The following is a 17,260-nucleotide window of genomic DNA, read 5'->3' on the forward strand; positions in this document are numbered from 1 at the left end:
TTCATTCAAACCTATAATCAATCAATTAATCAAAATATGTGTTCCAAAGTAATAATTAAATAAATAAAAATATATGTAAATCTGATCAGGTGATCTTTTTGGAGACTTCAATCTTGATCTATCAGCCCATCATTTATTATACACCTTGTAGTTCATCGAGAGTATCCAGCATCCAGCTATTGTAAAATGTCCTACTCTTTTATTATTTTTGTTGTTGAGATGATACCTCAATCAATTTCAACACACTTAAAATACATCTTTGCATTGTTGTAGATTGGTCATCCATGGGCAGAGTCCAGTGTGGTGTGTTTGTTCATGATCATAACCCCCCAAACTTGTCCATGTGATTGAATTCTACTTATTATTTATTTGGGCCTTATTCAATATTTCAATCACCTATTCTTTCAAACAATTAAGTTATTTATATTATGACTGAAGCGTATACAAGAATAACAGAGATTTCTACCCCTTCTGACCATCTTGAGGTCAAAGGGATGGCAATGAATGTTTATAATGCCATCAAAAAGGACCCAAAGCAAATGATTCCATTCTGTATGATTTGCAATGCATTGGAGATCAAGGATCCATTCCAAGTGTATCAAGACATCAAACGTGAAGGTCTCAAAATAGACAAAGAGGATGTCAACATCATCTTCTCATCAGTCCTGTAAGTTCATCCTCCCTCCTCAACTCTTCCCATATTCAAATGTATTAATATTTATTAAACTTTCATTCATTCAATTACTTAATCAATCATTCAAACAAACAGAGGATGTATTCCAATTGTTGGACCTCTGCTCCAAGGTGTGTTTGCATTGTTTTGGAAACGTGCATCACCATCAGATACTGTGTCCAAGGATGAGTTGAACAAGAAGATGGAGGAGTTGAAGAGGAATATTATCGGTGTCATTGATTCAAAGATCCAGGATAGTGAGATCAGAACTTGGACTGAAAACTGTCATACTGTTCTCTTGAATCTGAGAAATTCATGTACATCATTGAAGGAAGACCTGTCCGCTCTGATCTACAAGTTGGACAACAAGGAGACCATCACCGGCGACTTCTTAACTGATATCCGCACCCAGATCAAGCTGACCCTGGATCACAGCAAGGAACTCCTCACCTTTTGTTCCAATCCCAAGTATATGAGATATGTATTAAGTTACTACATTGAAGCATTGTTCATTACTATCTCAATATATGGTCTCATCAATGTATGTTATATTGTCCAACTGGAATGATTCCAATCACATTCTAACACTTTCAATCGATCAATCAATTATTCAATCATTATATTACTCATTCGATCAATCAATCAAGGCATTCTGGTACCAGTTGAACTATGATGAGATATATATCTCTGGAAGGAAGCCCAATCGCAAGTCACCAAAGGGTGTCAAGTCCAACAATGAGAAGTTGCATGACGTCCTGATGCACGGCCTGTCTTTGATAGGACATCACGCCCATCCCAATGATGGATATGGGTCGTTCGTGGAGAATGCTCATATGCTTCTCAAGAGTGATGTATTCATGTATCCTCTGCCACTGATAATGTATGAACCAGGTGAGGAAGAGAGTCAGGAGGAGATGATGCCAATGCCAGACAAAGTTCCAGACAAGGTGATCAAGTTGCCCTCAAAGTCCACTGCTTACATCATGCGAATGGATGCACGGAATACCTTCAATTATCGAACGTTTAAAATCAAGGGTATTCACTATGAAGATGACAGGTATCCTTCGTATGAGCCACTCACTGGATGTCTTGGCAAGTCGTTCTTGATTACTGGTACGCGAGCTTATGTGATCAAGTTGGACCAGCCAAGGAACATCACCATTAGGCTCTACGGTCGCTACTTCAAGGGTGACAAGCATTTGAACTTTGAGGGTACCGATGGTTCAGGCAAGGCTTTCAAACAGACCCTTGATGTCACAAAGTACAAGTTTGGATCATTGCAACCTTACGTCGAAAGACAACCCGATTTACCTGATCTGTTCAAGGCTGGATATGCAGTATCCAAGCAATTCAAACAGGTCAAGGAGATGACCTTCCGTTTTAGTTCAAGTACGGTCATGCACTATTTGTACTTCATGGAGTTCATGGTTACCCTCAATCCAGACCAGTACCCTGAAGCCTGAGAAACCCCAATTCTAATGTCCTTGTCCTGGGCTGGCTGGGCTAGTCTGGTACTCATTCATTTTCTTTCTTTCATACATTCAATCATTCACTCATCAATCAACATAAATGTTCAAAGTTAATAAATAACTGATCAGGTGATCAATCAGTCAATGATAAGATTGATCACTCACACCAACTCTTTGATCAAAACCACTAAATCTCAATCGATCAATCAAACAGATAATAATAGTTTATATGATCATCATTAAACATAATTATAATGGAGGTTGTTGAACAACCTAGATACTTCCCAGTGATTATACTACGTCATATTGTTGAGTATATCGAGGAGAATGTAGATAGGTACTCACTTGCATTCGTCTGTAGACATTGGTATCGAAACAGACGATCATTCATTCGTTGGATATATATGCCAGTCAGACAAGAGCAAGAATACCAAACAGTAGACTATAGTATTCTCAACGATAAGGTCAACTTCCACAAGCTAGTCAACTCAACAAACAAGTTCAGACTTGTTGTGCCAGACACTGTGATACCAGAGGGCACTACATCAATCATCTATTTCATCAATGTTGCGCCCACAGTAGGGATGTTCCCAGACAGTGTTCAAACACTTGAGTTCAACTACAGGTTCCGACAACCCTTTGACTTTGGCACACTCCCCTCCAATCTCACCTCTCTCATGCTTACAGCAATATACGATCAAGTGATGCCGGTTGGCGAGCTCCCGGCAAGTCTTACCAAACTCGAGTTTGGGAGGGATTACAATCACTCCATCCCAATTGGGTGGCTGCCATCGGGATTGAAGACATTGATATTCGACACCAACTTCAATCAGCCCATCATTGTTGGCTCATTGCCAAATGGACTGATCACGCTCAGACTAAGCACCTGCTTTGATCAACCCCTTGATATAGACGCACTCCCGCCCAGTCTGACCTACCTCAAGTTTGGCAACTCGGAGAATAGTGACTATTATTCACCGGGCGTCTACAATCGGCCATTCCTGGTTAGTTCCCTGCCGCTCTCACTCAGGACTTTGTCGTTAAGTCCTCAATACAATCAACCCCTTCATGGTGTCCTCCCGGCGGGACTCACTTCACTCACAATATGGGACAAGTTCAGTCATGCGTTGGACAATGGATCAATCCCACCCTCTGTAACACGTCTACAAATACATCATGATCGTCTTCCATCCAAACTTCCAAGCACAATCACTGATCTCACGATATCCAGAGTTGATGATAATCCCAATCCACTCCCCAGCTCAATCAAACATCTCCACCTTGTTGGAGGATGTCATCCTGCCAAGGGATCAAAGTTCTATCGTAACTTCCTCTACAAGATAATGACATCGGGTCAATACCCAATGAGCCGTTTGGATTCATTCTCCATCTCATTCACAGAACATGCATCGATTCCTCTTAGAAATATCCAACTTCGAGCGCTTGGTGATGGAAAACACTTTATCATAATAACAAGCAAACTAACAGGTGGAATCATTCCAATCAATCCAATCTTCATTGACTCAATGTCCCCTAATGATCCCATAAATTAAAGAAGTGTGCATTGAAGAGCATGGTGTGTGGGTGGGTTGACTTCGGGTTGACCCGATTCATTCATTTCAAAAGACGACAACTATATTACTTACTTACTCATAATAATACGATATATATACAATGACAACAACAAGTGCATTGACATCATCATCATTTGTTGTAAAGTGTACATTGTTTGGAGGATGTTAAGCTGATGGAGTTGAGCTATACTATAACATGAACAGTAGTAGTAACAGTAACGGCTACAGTAAGGGTCCACAATATTATAAGAAAAGAAACTCTGAAGACGGAGAATGGAACACCAACAACAACAATGCTCCACAACCGCCATAGAATTTTGGGTMGAGGGTTGAGAGGGTAGGGGTAAGGGTAGGGTAAGGGTAGGGTAAGGGTAGGGTAGGGTAAGGGTASTAGTGAGGGCAGGGCAAGGGTAGTGAAACACTTGCCAAACACAAAGTGTTTCAACTGTGAGGAATATGGACACAAAGTCAAAGACTGTCAAAGGAAACCTTCCAACACTGATGATGGAGTAATGAAGCCCAACTGATCTCCAATCAGAGAGGATTGATACGCCATACCAGTGATCAATCATTCATTTATTCATTCATTCATTCATTCAATCATTTCTTACTTTCCATGTAAGCATGTTGGAGATGTAGATTCAATCATGGTCGTCTTGCTTTACATGTGCAGGATAACACTCCAGAGATCCAGATATCTGATTGCGATTCCATCAAATATGTACACAACATCTGGTAATCAATGATGGTGCATTGATACAAGCAATCAATCAAACAATGTACACATCACTGAGTGCAATAAACCACATCTTTATGGAGGTCGAGTATTAACATGCCGTAACAACAAGTTAGAGCAGGGCGCGGGTAGGATACAAGCTCATTGATTGCTTGAAGACGTTTGAATTGTCCACTACACGTATCCTGGGGTTGGCCTTGGTGTCCAGCTCCTTCATCTCATGTCCATTGCCAAACATCTCGACGACAAACAGTCTTCTGTCCGATGCCGACGCCAGATACTTGGAGTGGAACTCAATCAAATCATCCTTTGTAATCTTGGACAACTCGGCAACTTGCTTTGATCCTTTGAGTTGGGAAGTGTGATGGTTAGTATATGCCGAGAGTCAAGTGATTGATTGTGTCTACAACTACTTACTGAACTTGTAGTCGCCGCCATAGTTACTGCTGAGGTCCTCAAACATCATGGTTAGCTCGTCGTTGTTGGACTTCTTCTGCTCGAGCAACTCTTGGATGGACTTGACGTAGGCGTCAAAGTCCTCTTGCGAGAGCTCCCTGAGTTGCTGTGTGAATTGGTTGACAACAAACTCGTTGATGCGCTCGTAGACGTAGTCGGCGTCGCGAGAATTGCTCTGTACCATTAGACGCAGCTGCACGGTCTGCATGGTGCAGTCCGACACCGTCTGTACAATGTAGCCCAGCTGCTGAATGGTACGCAGCTCGTTGAAAGATGCCTTGCCCATAATGGTCTTGAGTAGCAGTGCCAGTGAGGCCTTGCGCACCTCGAGCTCGCCGAATTGGTAGCAGGCAATGACGACCGAGTTCATTTGGTTGGGGTCTTGGTAGCGCATACGCAGATGGTACTCGACGCCCGGTGTGTAGGCCACACGGCGGGGATGCTGCACGTCGCACTCGCGAGATCCAACGCTGCTGCTCATCTCCTTGCTGATCGACTCGCCAAACTGGATGGCCTCTTCTTTGCTGATGTTTCCGACGATAAGCCAGTGGACGTTGAGTGACTGGATGTAGCTCCTGACAAACTGAACAAACTCCTCGCGTGTGACTGTCTGCAGAGCGATCAACTCCTCCTCGATGGCAAACTTGTTGCTGGTTGAGAATGGACGCATTCTGTCGAGGCCAAACTCAATGGGCTTGGCAAACGCAGCGTTGGCCAGCTTCTGGAGGGCGTACTCCATCGTGAGATCGAACAGCTCCTGTGAGATGTCAAAGTTGTTCAGGTGCTTGAACACCTGTAGCACAAACGTGGCCAGCTTGTCATTGTATCCAGATGTAGCGATTGTAATGCCCGAGATGGCGATGATCATCTTGAGTGAAAGGCCACATAGGTGGGCGTTGTACAATACCTCATCATTCAAGATGCTCTTGATTGACATCTTGAACAAGTACACTTGGGCAAAGTCACGTGCGGTCACTGTGCGCGAGGACTGCAGACGGCCGACAATGGATGCCTTGGGTGTGTTGAACAGGTGGTCTGGAGCCCACTCGACCGAGACGTTGTTCTTGTTGTACACGGCCTCAGGTGGAACGACCTCGCGTGTCTGCTTGGCCTTGATAGTAAAGTCGGTTGGAATGAACAAGTTCTCGCGTGGGAAGTGCAGCTTGTCTGTCTTGGGCACGGTCTTCCAGGAGGCCAGCTCCTCAGTCGGCACAGCCCTCTTGGAGTACTTGAAGCTGTAGTACTGGTGAACAGAGTCTGTGTGCTCCTCCAACGACTTGGAGAACAGTTGCACGACCATGTTGTCAAAGGACAGGCAGCTGACGGCCTCCTTGAACAGGGTGGGATTGAATGGCTGGCACATATGCGACATCTTGAGAACATGGCTATGATTGGTGATCAGGCCCATGTTGTGGGTGATGGCAAGCACGTATTGGATTGGATGTACCTTGGAAAGATTGTTCCAGCCAAACTCTTGGATGAACTCCTTCTCCTTGTAGAGGTGAATGGGAAGCTCGCTGTGGATCATCATTTGAATGTAGTTGTAGAGATGTCCCATCACCTCGGTCTGGTGAGCCAGGCCCAGCTCGGTGAGCTCGATCCTTACGTAGAAGCTGTCAGTGTCGACGTCGTGGACATCTGGTCCCGACATCAGAGCGTGTGCGTAGCCGAGAGCCTTGAGATGGGCAAACAGCGAGCCAGTTGATTCGTGGCCCAGAATGTGTGAAGCCATGCTCCAGGGATCTTGCTGGTAGACGCGCGACGAAGAGAGATGGCCGGGAACAGGCCATGACACCTTGAGGATATTGACATCGTTGACGGGCACACCAAGAAGCTTGACGGTTTGGCTGAGTGATAGAGCTGGTGTGCGTGGCGCCTGGATATTCTTGTTGACTATGTCGGCAAAGTACTTGCGGGCCAATGCCTCCAGCTCATCGAGTGATTCGGCGCCCAACAGACAGAGCGACATGATGTTGGCCGAGTAGTACTGATTGTAGAATGCGATCATGCGGTCGCGCAGACCTGGACGGTTGTTGAGTGTCTCGAGCGAGCCGCAGCCAAAGCGCGAGAGGGGATGATCGCTGAAGCACATTGTCGTGGCGTAGTGCTGGTGATGTGGGTCGGACTGCAGGTTGGCGTGGTACTCTGAGTCGACAGCGTTGATCTCGCGCATGGTGGCCGACTCGGAGAATAGCGGCGATACAAAGAACGACGAGAAGCGGTCGAGGGCAGCGTCAAAGCTGCGCTGGTTGACGTTGAAGAAGTAGTTGGTGTGCCACATGTCGGTGTAGGCGTTGTACGAGCCACCATTCATCGAGATGAACTGGACGAATTCCTTCTCGATGGGGAACCGCTCGGTGCCCAGGAACAGCATGTGTTCGAGGAAGTGTGCCAGACCGAGGTAATCATCCGGGTTGCTCAGCGATCCCACCGACACTGACAAAGCAGCAGCGGCCTGTTCAGCAGTTGGATCATGTACCAATATCGCGCGCATTCCATTCTCCAACTGAATATATCTATAATCATTCTTATCATTTGGTGACTTTTCAATGTTTACTTGTTCAGCAGTCATGTTTAATTATGTTTATGTGTATGTATATATTAAGTATATGTATCTTTGTGTATTATAATTAGAAGTAAGTATAAGTATGAATGATGATTATTGTAAATTGGAATTGAAGTGATCCTCACACATCATCATGAATCTTCAAACTTCACACTTCACACACAGGAACAAGTTGAACAGATAATAAGTCAATGAAAGTACATGGAGGATAAAGTACAATACAATACAGTACAATCAATAATACCTTTATTGATTGCTTTGTTTAATGTCGTTGTTGTCGTCATTGTCCAGCACCGTCATCACTTGTTACAGTTGTCCCCAGTAACCTTTGTTTCTCTCCTGCAGCTATTACAGACTCTTCTTCATCTCCATCTCCATCTCCATCTTGTATATTTGTACTTGTAGTAGTATCCTTATTATCCTTATTATCCTTATTATTATTATTAATACTATTATTCTGTTTCTGTTGTTGTTGTTTTCCTGCAAACAATGCCTCTTGTCTTCTAATTGATTGATTGAAACTCTTGGTACCAAAGTATATACCTAGTGCAATGACTAATACAACCATAATACTTAATGTTGTTAAGAGTATGATTGCTAGCCATGTAAAGTCTCTTTTACATTGTTGACATGCCATTACATGATCCGATGTATTGCCTAATAATCCTATACATTTATAAACTACAAGTGGCGTGTCATCATACGGCACATCATCACACACCAACGATCCTTGGATAATGCTACCATCACAGCAATTATCCTTTCCCATTGCTATGTCTATCTCTATCTATATTTGCTGTATATGATTTGATATGATGTGATGTGATAGATCGCTTTGCTTTGGCTTGATTGCTCGTTTGTTGATCACTTAGGTCTTGTGTGGTTGTTGTAGGTTGTTAGTTATAACTCTGATGATAAGTATCTCTCTTTTGAAGTTGTAGTTTACTACAACCCAGCTGAATGAATGACAAGTCCCGATCATACAATCGGCGACCCTAGCTCATCAAGAGAGAGTGTTGGCAAGCCAGGCTCTACACCCACCCAACCCTCAAACTGACACAATGTTGTGTCTCTCTAGAGGGGTACCCACAACTGTTCAGTCTGACATGTTTGTCTTGATGGTCCGAAATGAAAATGAAGTTGATATTTCGGATATATCCTCATTTATTATTCATTGAATAGCAATCAATAGGCATTGGTCTCAAAGAGAGAGAGAATGATACAGATAGTATCAGTTACAATATATACATATAAATCAACTTTTAGTATGACGTGTATAATATAATGTTGTTGTGGACGTAGATGTATCACCACCATCAAGTTGGTAGTCGATCTTGTTCTAGATCACCCACGAGTGACAGTGATGGAAGTATGTATTGTAAGAATGGTCAACTTTATTCTATTACATATATAATGATCAGTACAGTATATATATACTCTGATCAATGTTATAAATATGACAACATCTCATCATTCTTCATTCATTCAATCAATCAAATTTCTAACTAGAACTCTACAATGAAGAGACAAACTATTATTATTTGTTTAACTCTATTGTTTATATTTAGTATTGTTGTTGATAATATTAATGGTGAAGAATATTCCAAAGACAAGGATAAGGATAAGGATAAGGATAAGGATAAGGATAAACATAAGAAACATAAAGATCATAAAGATAATAATGATAAAGAGCCTCCCAAACAACAACCACAACAACAACAATATTTACAACCTTCAACTCTAACTGATAATAATGCACCTGTTGTTGTTATGGCTCCTCCTCCTCCACCTCCACCTACTGATAATATTAAACCCATAACAAGAACCTTTGTACCTCTGTCAAATGCCCCAGTTGGTCCTCCCAGAGATGCTCCCCGAGGCAACCCTGGTGCACCAAAAAGCGCGCCCATAACTCCCAAAGATGCTCCCCAAACCATTGTAACTCCAAGTTTCCCTTCTCCTCCAACTTCTGATGCTCCCCCTGTCATAATCCCTCAAGGTGAGTCACTTCCAATGGATGTTCCTCCTCCAACTATCGAAGCAACTCCAGCTACCACTACTACTGCAACAGCACCTAGTTCTCCAGCAATTACTCCTTCCCCTACAGTAGCGTCAACCAATACTTCTACTAATGGTACTAAATTATCTGGAGATGATATTGAGTAAGATAGCAAATAATAATAATAATATTTTTTATATTCATTTAACTAACTTGATAATATAAACTTTTAGTTTAAGGACTGGAGTACATAGAATGATGCCATCTATAAATAGACCGACCAATTAATTGAGATCCAATGAACTACTTATTCACTATTACTTCTATAATATATGAATGAATAAAAGCATAATCTTGATTATCTATTATTATTATTTTTTGTTGTTTGTATTCAAGAAGTGTCAGATGGGAAAATCAAACAAAAAGGGTTGGTGCATGTGGGTGTAAACAAGGGAGAATCCCCAGTTGCCTGGGAAAGGTTGGAAGAACTTGGGGCCGAACTTTGTTGTGGTTGTTGAAAAAACTTAATTAGTTAGTCGACTTTATTGTTATTACAATTACTACATCTTACACTTGTATACAGATACATACGTATTATATATATATATATAGAACATAACATAATCTTAAGTTATGTTTGGTATCGATAGATATACATATAAAGTCGAGGTCGACAAGAATGATCGACCAAACACAGTTGCCCCAACAGAGTCTGGTGTTGAAGGTGAGACAGACTTTCATTCAATCACAACAAAGACCAAGGCATTGATTGATTCTTACTAACATTCATATACATATACACTCATAGATGGTGCAGCAAGCGATCCAAAGTATCGACAATTCAATGATGATCTGAATACAACATTGCAGTCTTTTGCCAAGTCTGTAGAATGGGCAGATTTGGTCAAATGGCTTAGTAAGTTGTCTAAAGTGTTTGAGAAGTATCCAAAGTCTGCTAGTATCCAGCCCAAACTACTACTCTCCAAACGTCTGTCACAATGTCTAAACGCCTCATTACCAAGTGGCTGTCACAGTCATGCACTCGACACCTACCAAATGATATTCAGTCGCATTGGTGTATGTACCCTTACCCTTACCCTTACCCTTGCCATTGCCCTTGCCCTATCTAACATGTGCCGCACACAACTTAGACTGAACGACTATCGATTGATATTGCGATATATGGAGCAGGATTGTTCCCGCTGTTTAGATACGCGAGCACAGATGTTAGGTTCAAGATGTTGCAGTTGTTTGACAAGTATCTGGTGCCACTTGGACATAACTTAAACACAAGTCTTAATGGCATCGTCTCATCTTTGTTGCCAGGCCTAGACGAAGGCTCAGGCGAACTCTACGAATCAGTGCGCAAGACACTCAATCTGATCAACAAGTCAACTTCGACACTCATCTTTCATCAAGCGATCTGGAAGAACTTGATCACAACACCCTACAACCGTCACGCTGCCATTGAGTACCTAATCAAACATCTTCCAAAGGACTTCTCAGATGTATCCATTCAAGGTATGTCCCTGCAACATCACTCAACACATGTAGAGTCGTACTAACCCTCGGGTCACATCCATCCCAACAAAGACTTATACTTGCCAGAGAAGGAGACATTGGTTGCGCAGGCCATCTGCCAGTCACTAACAGACAGCACGACATTGGTACAGAGGAGCATGTTGGAATTGATAACAGCCTTCTTCCCATTGTCCTACAATATATTCTCTGGCGCAGCACTAGAGAACATCATCAAGGCAGCAGTCAGTGTGGTCGTCTCCAAAGATGCCTCACTAAACAAGCGACTCAACTCATGGCTACTCGGTAGCGACAACGATCCCAACTACTTTTCACAGCATGGCAAGCAACCAACAATCAATGCATTCAAGGTAAGGACCACTCTCACTCCCTCGTTTGCCGCTCATTCATTGACTAACTCATTCAATCAATCATATATCTAGAAACTACTCAATGATCGACTACATCCAATTGGAACAACAGCCAACACTACTCTAGCGCACAAGGATATGACATCACCATTTGTAATATTAACATACTTGTTCCAGAAGGAACAGTTCCAGACGATACTCGATGGCATCTTGCTGGACATCCTGCGCTGCCTGTACAAATTCAAGGAAGGATACAGCTTCTCCAAGGACATGGTCAAGTACATCGACGAGCTGCTGGCCTCGATCACAGACAGCAAGGTCGTGTGGACGTTCGTATCCCAACTTCTAACATTCAAGTCGGGCTCGAGTGTGTCTGAAGCCATCGAGAATGTGAAGCTGGTCGAATGCTACTTGGACGTCGTCCCGCTCTCGGTTGAGGATGTGCAGTCCCACCATCTGCCCTCGCTATTGTTGGCCATCGTCCGTTCGATGAAGTCGATCATCGAGCCACGCGACAACAATCTGATCATCGCATTCACACAGCTATGTATGAGAGTCATTGGTAAGATCATCATGGCTACACCTGGCGCTCAATCACTTCTAGTCGAGTCCATCGACACCTTCCAAGACTACTTCATCATGCTCAGCGACTACATTCGAGATGGCTGTCAGACTGTCTCGGCGCCGCTCTCATCACCACGCAACTATTCATTCTCAACAAACACGGCTGCAGGTGGCGCAGTGTCACCATTGCCCGACCTATCGCACAGCGCAACGTTGACCAACAGCAGCGACACCTTTGTCATATTGGACCTCTCACTGCAGGTTCTTGTGGGCTTGTTCCAGCAATTCCGTGCGTCGCCAACATCGTCAACGTCGTCCCCGGCTCTCGGCTCCACGACCTCACCTAAGTGGTTCTGCCCACTCTACGACTACTGTATGTCCGAGAATCCGTACATCAGTTGCCTGGCGATCAGGTCGTTCCTCAGCCTCGTGTATAGACAGGGCGACTCAGGACTCAGTCGCAGCATCAAGAACCTTGTAACGGTAGAACATTTCACATCACTGGCCAAGAAGTTGTGGTCGATACTCGAGCCACAAAACTGCGCCGTACACTACAAAGTGGCGTCGTTGTTCCTATCACTGGGCGAGATGAACGAGGAGGCCTGCGCAACTGTCATCTCCGAGTCGATGCTAGACACGATCCTCGCAAACCGCGTCGAGGGCTACCAGAAGTTTGCGTTGTTCTGGCGTCTTGCTGGCGAGCTAGGCAACACTTCATTGATGTTCTCGAACACACTGTTCCTGATGCTCGACTCACTGCATAGCGACCAGCCAATCATCAAGCTCACCGGCCAGACTTGGTTGGCCGATGGCATCAGCAAGGCCGAGCGCATACTCGACCCACTGCTACGCATCCTGCTCGACACGTCCACCGTGCGCTTCAATCACATCTATCAATCAATGTACGACACGCAACAGGTCATCTACACATTCAGGATACTCAAGGCAATCATCGAGTGCGACTTTAAGCTCTTCATTCAACACGTGATTGAGAAGCCAATCTCAAAGGAGATCATACAGATGAATGATGCACAGACAATGGTCGTTCGCAAGGCTACCCCTTCGTCGTCATCATCGTCTGAGAGGACACCACACGAGTCCTCAGGCCTCACTACTTCTCCTCACATCTTCTCGAACTACTCTCCCAAGCTATCGGCTTCGATTGGTGGCATCACAGAGACATCGTCCGACTTCCTGTTCATACCAACCAACTCATACATTGATCTACTGGTCGTGGTGGCACTGCGCTTCCTACAAGGAATGGTCCCAAACAGTGTGGACAAGACCACCGAGGAGGGCAAGACATTCGTCTCACAGAACGATGTCGTCCAGATCAGCGCCGCCGAGTTCCTACAGTATCTATTGGCCCAGACCTCCATCCACCCGGCTAAAGCCTGCGAGATTGCCAACTACATCCAGGAGCCAATCCTTCAGAACCTGGCACAGGCTGTATCATCGAGCAACATGGTGCTCCAGGTGCATCTTCTCCAACTGCTTCGCTCCATCGTGCTGATCGACTCGTCATCCGCCGCGCCCATGCCAATGCTACCAACATCGCCACAGTGGGCCAACATCAACTCTCTACATGACAGCAACGGCAGCCACGGATCGATGGGCAACACATCGATCGCGTCGATCACTCAATCGACAATGTTCTTGCAGACGACTGTCGTTGGTCTGATCCAGCCATCAACGCGCTTCAACATTCGATTCTACTGGCTGGACTTTATAACATTCTGTTTGCCAAGGATGGCCAACTCGGCGCAGCTCCCACACGTCGTCACCACCATTGTCAACTGCATACGTGACCTCTTGCTCTCATTCGACAATCGATCACTGTTTGACAGTCTTACATCACGCGACATCATTGTGTTGCTCAAGAGTCTCACATACATTCTCAAGTTCTCGGTGCTCGAGCCCATCACACCGTTTGTTAAGGTCGTCGCTGAGGACTCGCAGGGTAGCGGCAGGTATGGTCCACTTGGTGGCGTGCGCATCTTGACAGACTTTGTCAAGGACGTGTTCACAGCCGAGACAGACCCATCGACGATCCTCACGCCATTGGGCAAGGTGCGCGATGAACTGTTCAAGGACCTCGCCGGCATCATCACACCCCTGGTCAAGTTGTGGGGCCCTCCCAAGACTGCCTCATTGGGCAAGATGTCAATGTCCACTGACGTATCCTCGGACACACACAACAAGTATGCCATTCAGGACATGATACTTCATGTACTGGACCCCTTGGCCACCAAATACCCGACACAGCTCGTTGGCGCTGTGATTGACATATGGCAGATGACCGACTTTAACAATGCAGAATCACAATCGACGCGAAAAGTCATGATGGAGATCCTCAACAGCCTAGAGTCTGTGCGCGAGGATAGTGTATTCCAATCGTGCTTCCAGATCCTCACGGCCCTGCACACTCAGGAGCGCAACAAGGCCTTACCCAAGGTGATGATGTCCAAGTTCACATTCAAGGAGGCTGCGTTGTATGACTTTGTCTACAGATACATTGAAGAGTACACCACGCCCTTTGATGGCATATCTCAGTCACTGCTGGCCATTGTCCGACAGTCTCTGCACTCGTCCAACCCCATGACCTACATCACCCAGCTTCAGCTCATCCACCTCTACGTGCGCAAGCAATGTCCCGAAGAGAAGTCCAAGAACCAGTTACGTTACAAGCACAACAAGCGCGAACTACAAGAGCTGATACCAAAGATTGTCGAGGCCTGCTTCATGATCAGTGGCAAGTCTTTCAATGATATCTCGGCCATCTACATCCCGCCCACTGGCATGGGGGATGGCGCACCCATGCGCCCATCCTCGTTCGAGTTGCGCAGTGACTCGCCCACGACCACCTCGTCCGGCTCATCATCATCAGGAAACTCTGTCGACGATAGTCCCAACTACGGTGGCTCACGCGGACGCACATCGTCTAGTGGCGAGCACGACTCTGGCAACTATTTGAAGCGCGAGACGCGTCTAAAGACTCAGGTCAGCTTCCGATCGCTCGTACAGCTGTCTACTACGCTGGCGCCACTGCTCGACACAATCTTTGATGACAAGGAGCGCGTTGCAGCCATCCTGGCCAACTCAATCTACAACGTCGTGCCCTATCTTAAGTCCAAGGCAGAGGCATCGCGTGAGAACACCTATTACTCGACATGTCTATTGTCCTCGCTCTCTGAGTACCCATACAACATCAAGTCCATCAAAAAGGAGGCACTAGAACTATTCTTTGACTACGACTTCTTCAAGCTTGACATCAAGACTCTCGAGCAGACCAGCAAGTGCATCAACCAGATCATGATCCATGACAAGACAGCCCTGTCCGACTTTATAAGTACGTACTATCCATCACTCAATCACCTCCGCTCACTCACTCACTCATTCGCTTAATCATTCGTACAGAGATACTTAGCAAACCTTGGACAGCACCTTCGGCGCTCACATTCGTGAACAAGGAGGCTGAGTCGATCAACAGAGCAAAGCAACTGAAACGACTGTCATTCATCATTTTGAGTGGCGTTGAGAATCAGTATCTCTCAATACTGCCATTGGTGTTGGAGAAGATAGTCGAGTCACTGCGCATCCCCAACGCCACAGTGCTACATCTTCAAGTGTTCCAATGTCTTCGTGTACTGCTCGTTAGGATGTCACACGAGAATCTACGATCATTCTGGCCGATTATCATCACCGAACTCATTGACATCCTGTCACATGCACACGACGACAACACACCCAGTGAACTAGTGTTGGCCGCCTGCAAGTTCCTGGATCTCGCCCTTACTCTGCCAACGATCACCGAGCAATTCAACCTCTATGAATGGGTGTTCATTCGGGGATGCTTCATCAAACACCAAGCCGCACCATTCAAGCCCTACGTCGACAGCATATCACAATGTCCAATAATGGAACTCAACGAGGATGACAACACACCACCATCGATACTTACATCGTCTGGTGTCATGACTGCGCCAGACATTAGTAGACAACTTGCACGACCATGTATATTAATTCGATCACTATCAGAGTTGGCAAATGGATACATAGAGTTCAAGGCTTACTTGTCAAAGTTCTCAATCGCCATTTATAAGCGCCACTTGAACACCAATGCCGTCGACCTGAACTACATCAACGAGTTGCTATGCTTTGACTTTTGTGAATTGGACCTCACCAAGCTGAGCATCTCTGGCGACATCCAGTTTAGTCCTCTGGCGCCCTCTGGACTCTCCAACATTCTGGCAAGCGATAGTACAACCTCAACCTCGACAACATCAACACTTCCAACAACATATGAGTCATCATCGTCAACAACAAGTGGTATATCTCAAGAGAATAGTGGCAGTGGTGGTGGCGGCGGAACACAAACAACACAACCTTGGACAAGAACAAAGATCACTGGGTCTGGATCAGGTGGAGCAGGAGTCGTAGGAAACTCTAGTGGATTCAAATCTACCACCGCTAACTTCTTGGAGAGAGCCAGGACTACCAGTGGCTCAAACAACAGCATCGAACAGCCCACGACAACCAACAACAGGGTGGACTCACCATCAATGTAACATTCATTCATTCATATTCAATCAATATATATTGTTTAAACAATAATACATGTATTCGATTCGACTTTGCGAACATCATCATCCCCATTAATCCAACTCATTCATATCCATTCGGGTGATGTGACGGACTTGGATGGCTTTGTCATCGACCCGATCGTCTTGAACATGACGTCTTTAGTTATTGTAATTGATGAGTTGGATGTCAGAGCAACTGACACTTACATACCCAAGTAAGTTAGGAAAGTATCCAGTGCCCTTTGAAGGAAGCCCAAAAGGTGATCGTGCGGAAGATGCCAGATATTTTTTTCCAAACAAAACGTTGCCATTTGACACGAATTTGATCAGAGCAATGATGGGATGCGACCGTATGTTCGACCCTTCTTTGGTGGAAATCCACATCCAACCTTGGTCGAAACAGACACCAAAGGGTTTCTTTGCGAAGCAATCTTGTCTTGAACTCACCATACTAAATCGTCGACAATCCAATCACTTCATTCATTTACTAACTTTAACAGATAATAATAAGTTTGTATTTGTAATCTATTTATTTATCATTATTATTTATTTATTTATTTATTTTATTTATTATTTGTGAATTTGGAAATGAAGTTCCAAGTCAACTTTTTGATCTTGATGATCACACTGATTGCTTCATTCCAACAACATCAATCAGTTGTTTTGGCACAGACTCAATTGGGCCAGGTAACAATTGGTGACACATTGGTCATTCAATCAACTCAAGTTGAGACAATCTACAAGTATGAGG

General features: G+C 44.8%; 4 protein-coding genes across 4 annotated transcripts; 3 read left to right on the top strand and 1 right to left on the bottom strand.

Annotated features, from left to right (window-relative positions):
* Positions 1 to 428: 428 nt before the first annotated feature.
* Positions 429 to 2,133, top strand: SAMD00019534_092830 (hypothetical protein; the record flags this gene model as incomplete). Its single annotated transcript, XM_012895697.1, has 3 exons — positions 429 to 667; positions 770 to 1,214; positions 1,321 to 2,133. Coding segments are annotated over 3 exons (1,497 nt in total), but the record flags the coding sequence as incomplete, so codon positions are not given.
* A 413-nt stretch (positions 2,134 to 2,546) lies between these two features.
* SAMD00019534_092840 (hypothetical protein) lies at positions 2,547 to 3,322 on the top strand (the record flags this gene model as incomplete). The annotated part of the gene is made up of 2 exons (XM_012895698.1): positions 2,547 to 3,146; positions 3,263 to 3,322. The coding sequence occupies 2 exons, from the start codon at positions 2,547 to 2,549 to the stop codon at positions 3,320 to 3,322; spliced, it is 660 nt and encodes a 219-aa protein (XP_012751152.1).
* A 1,242-nt stretch (positions 3,323 to 4,564) lies between these two features.
* On the bottom strand, positions 4,565 to 7,480 carry SAMD00019534_092850 (hypothetical protein; the record flags this gene model as incomplete). Its single annotated transcript, XM_012895699.1, has 2 exons — positions 4,565 to 4,797; positions 4,870 to 7,480. The coding sequence occupies 2 exons, from the start codon at positions 7,478 to 7,480 to the stop codon at positions 4,565 to 4,567; spliced, it is 2,844 nt and encodes a 947-aa protein (XP_012751153.1).
* A 2,626-nt stretch (positions 7,481 to 10,106) lies between these two features.
* Positions 10,107 to 16,494, top strand: SAMD00019534_092860 (hypothetical protein; the record flags this gene model as incomplete). Its single annotated transcript, XM_012895700.1, has 7 exons — positions 10,107 to 10,197; positions 10,282 to 10,550; positions 10,625 to 10,994; positions 11,067 to 11,362; positions 11,435 to 11,909; positions 11,967 to 15,275; positions 15,344 to 16,494. 7 exons carry the CDS (start codon positions 10,107 to 10,109, stop codon positions 16,492 to 16,494), a joined length of 5,961 nt encoding a protein of 1,986 aa, XP_012751154.1.
* Positions 16,495 to 17,260: the final 766 nt, after the last annotated feature.

The sequence above is a fragment of the Acytostelium subglobosum genome, assembly GCF_000787575.1.
Source record: "Acytostelium subglobosum LB1 DNA, scaffold: scaffold21, whole genome shotgun sequence".
NCBI classification, from domain to species: Eukaryota; Evosea; class Eumycetozoa; order Acytosteliales; family Acytosteliaceae; genus Acytostelium; species Acytostelium subglobosum.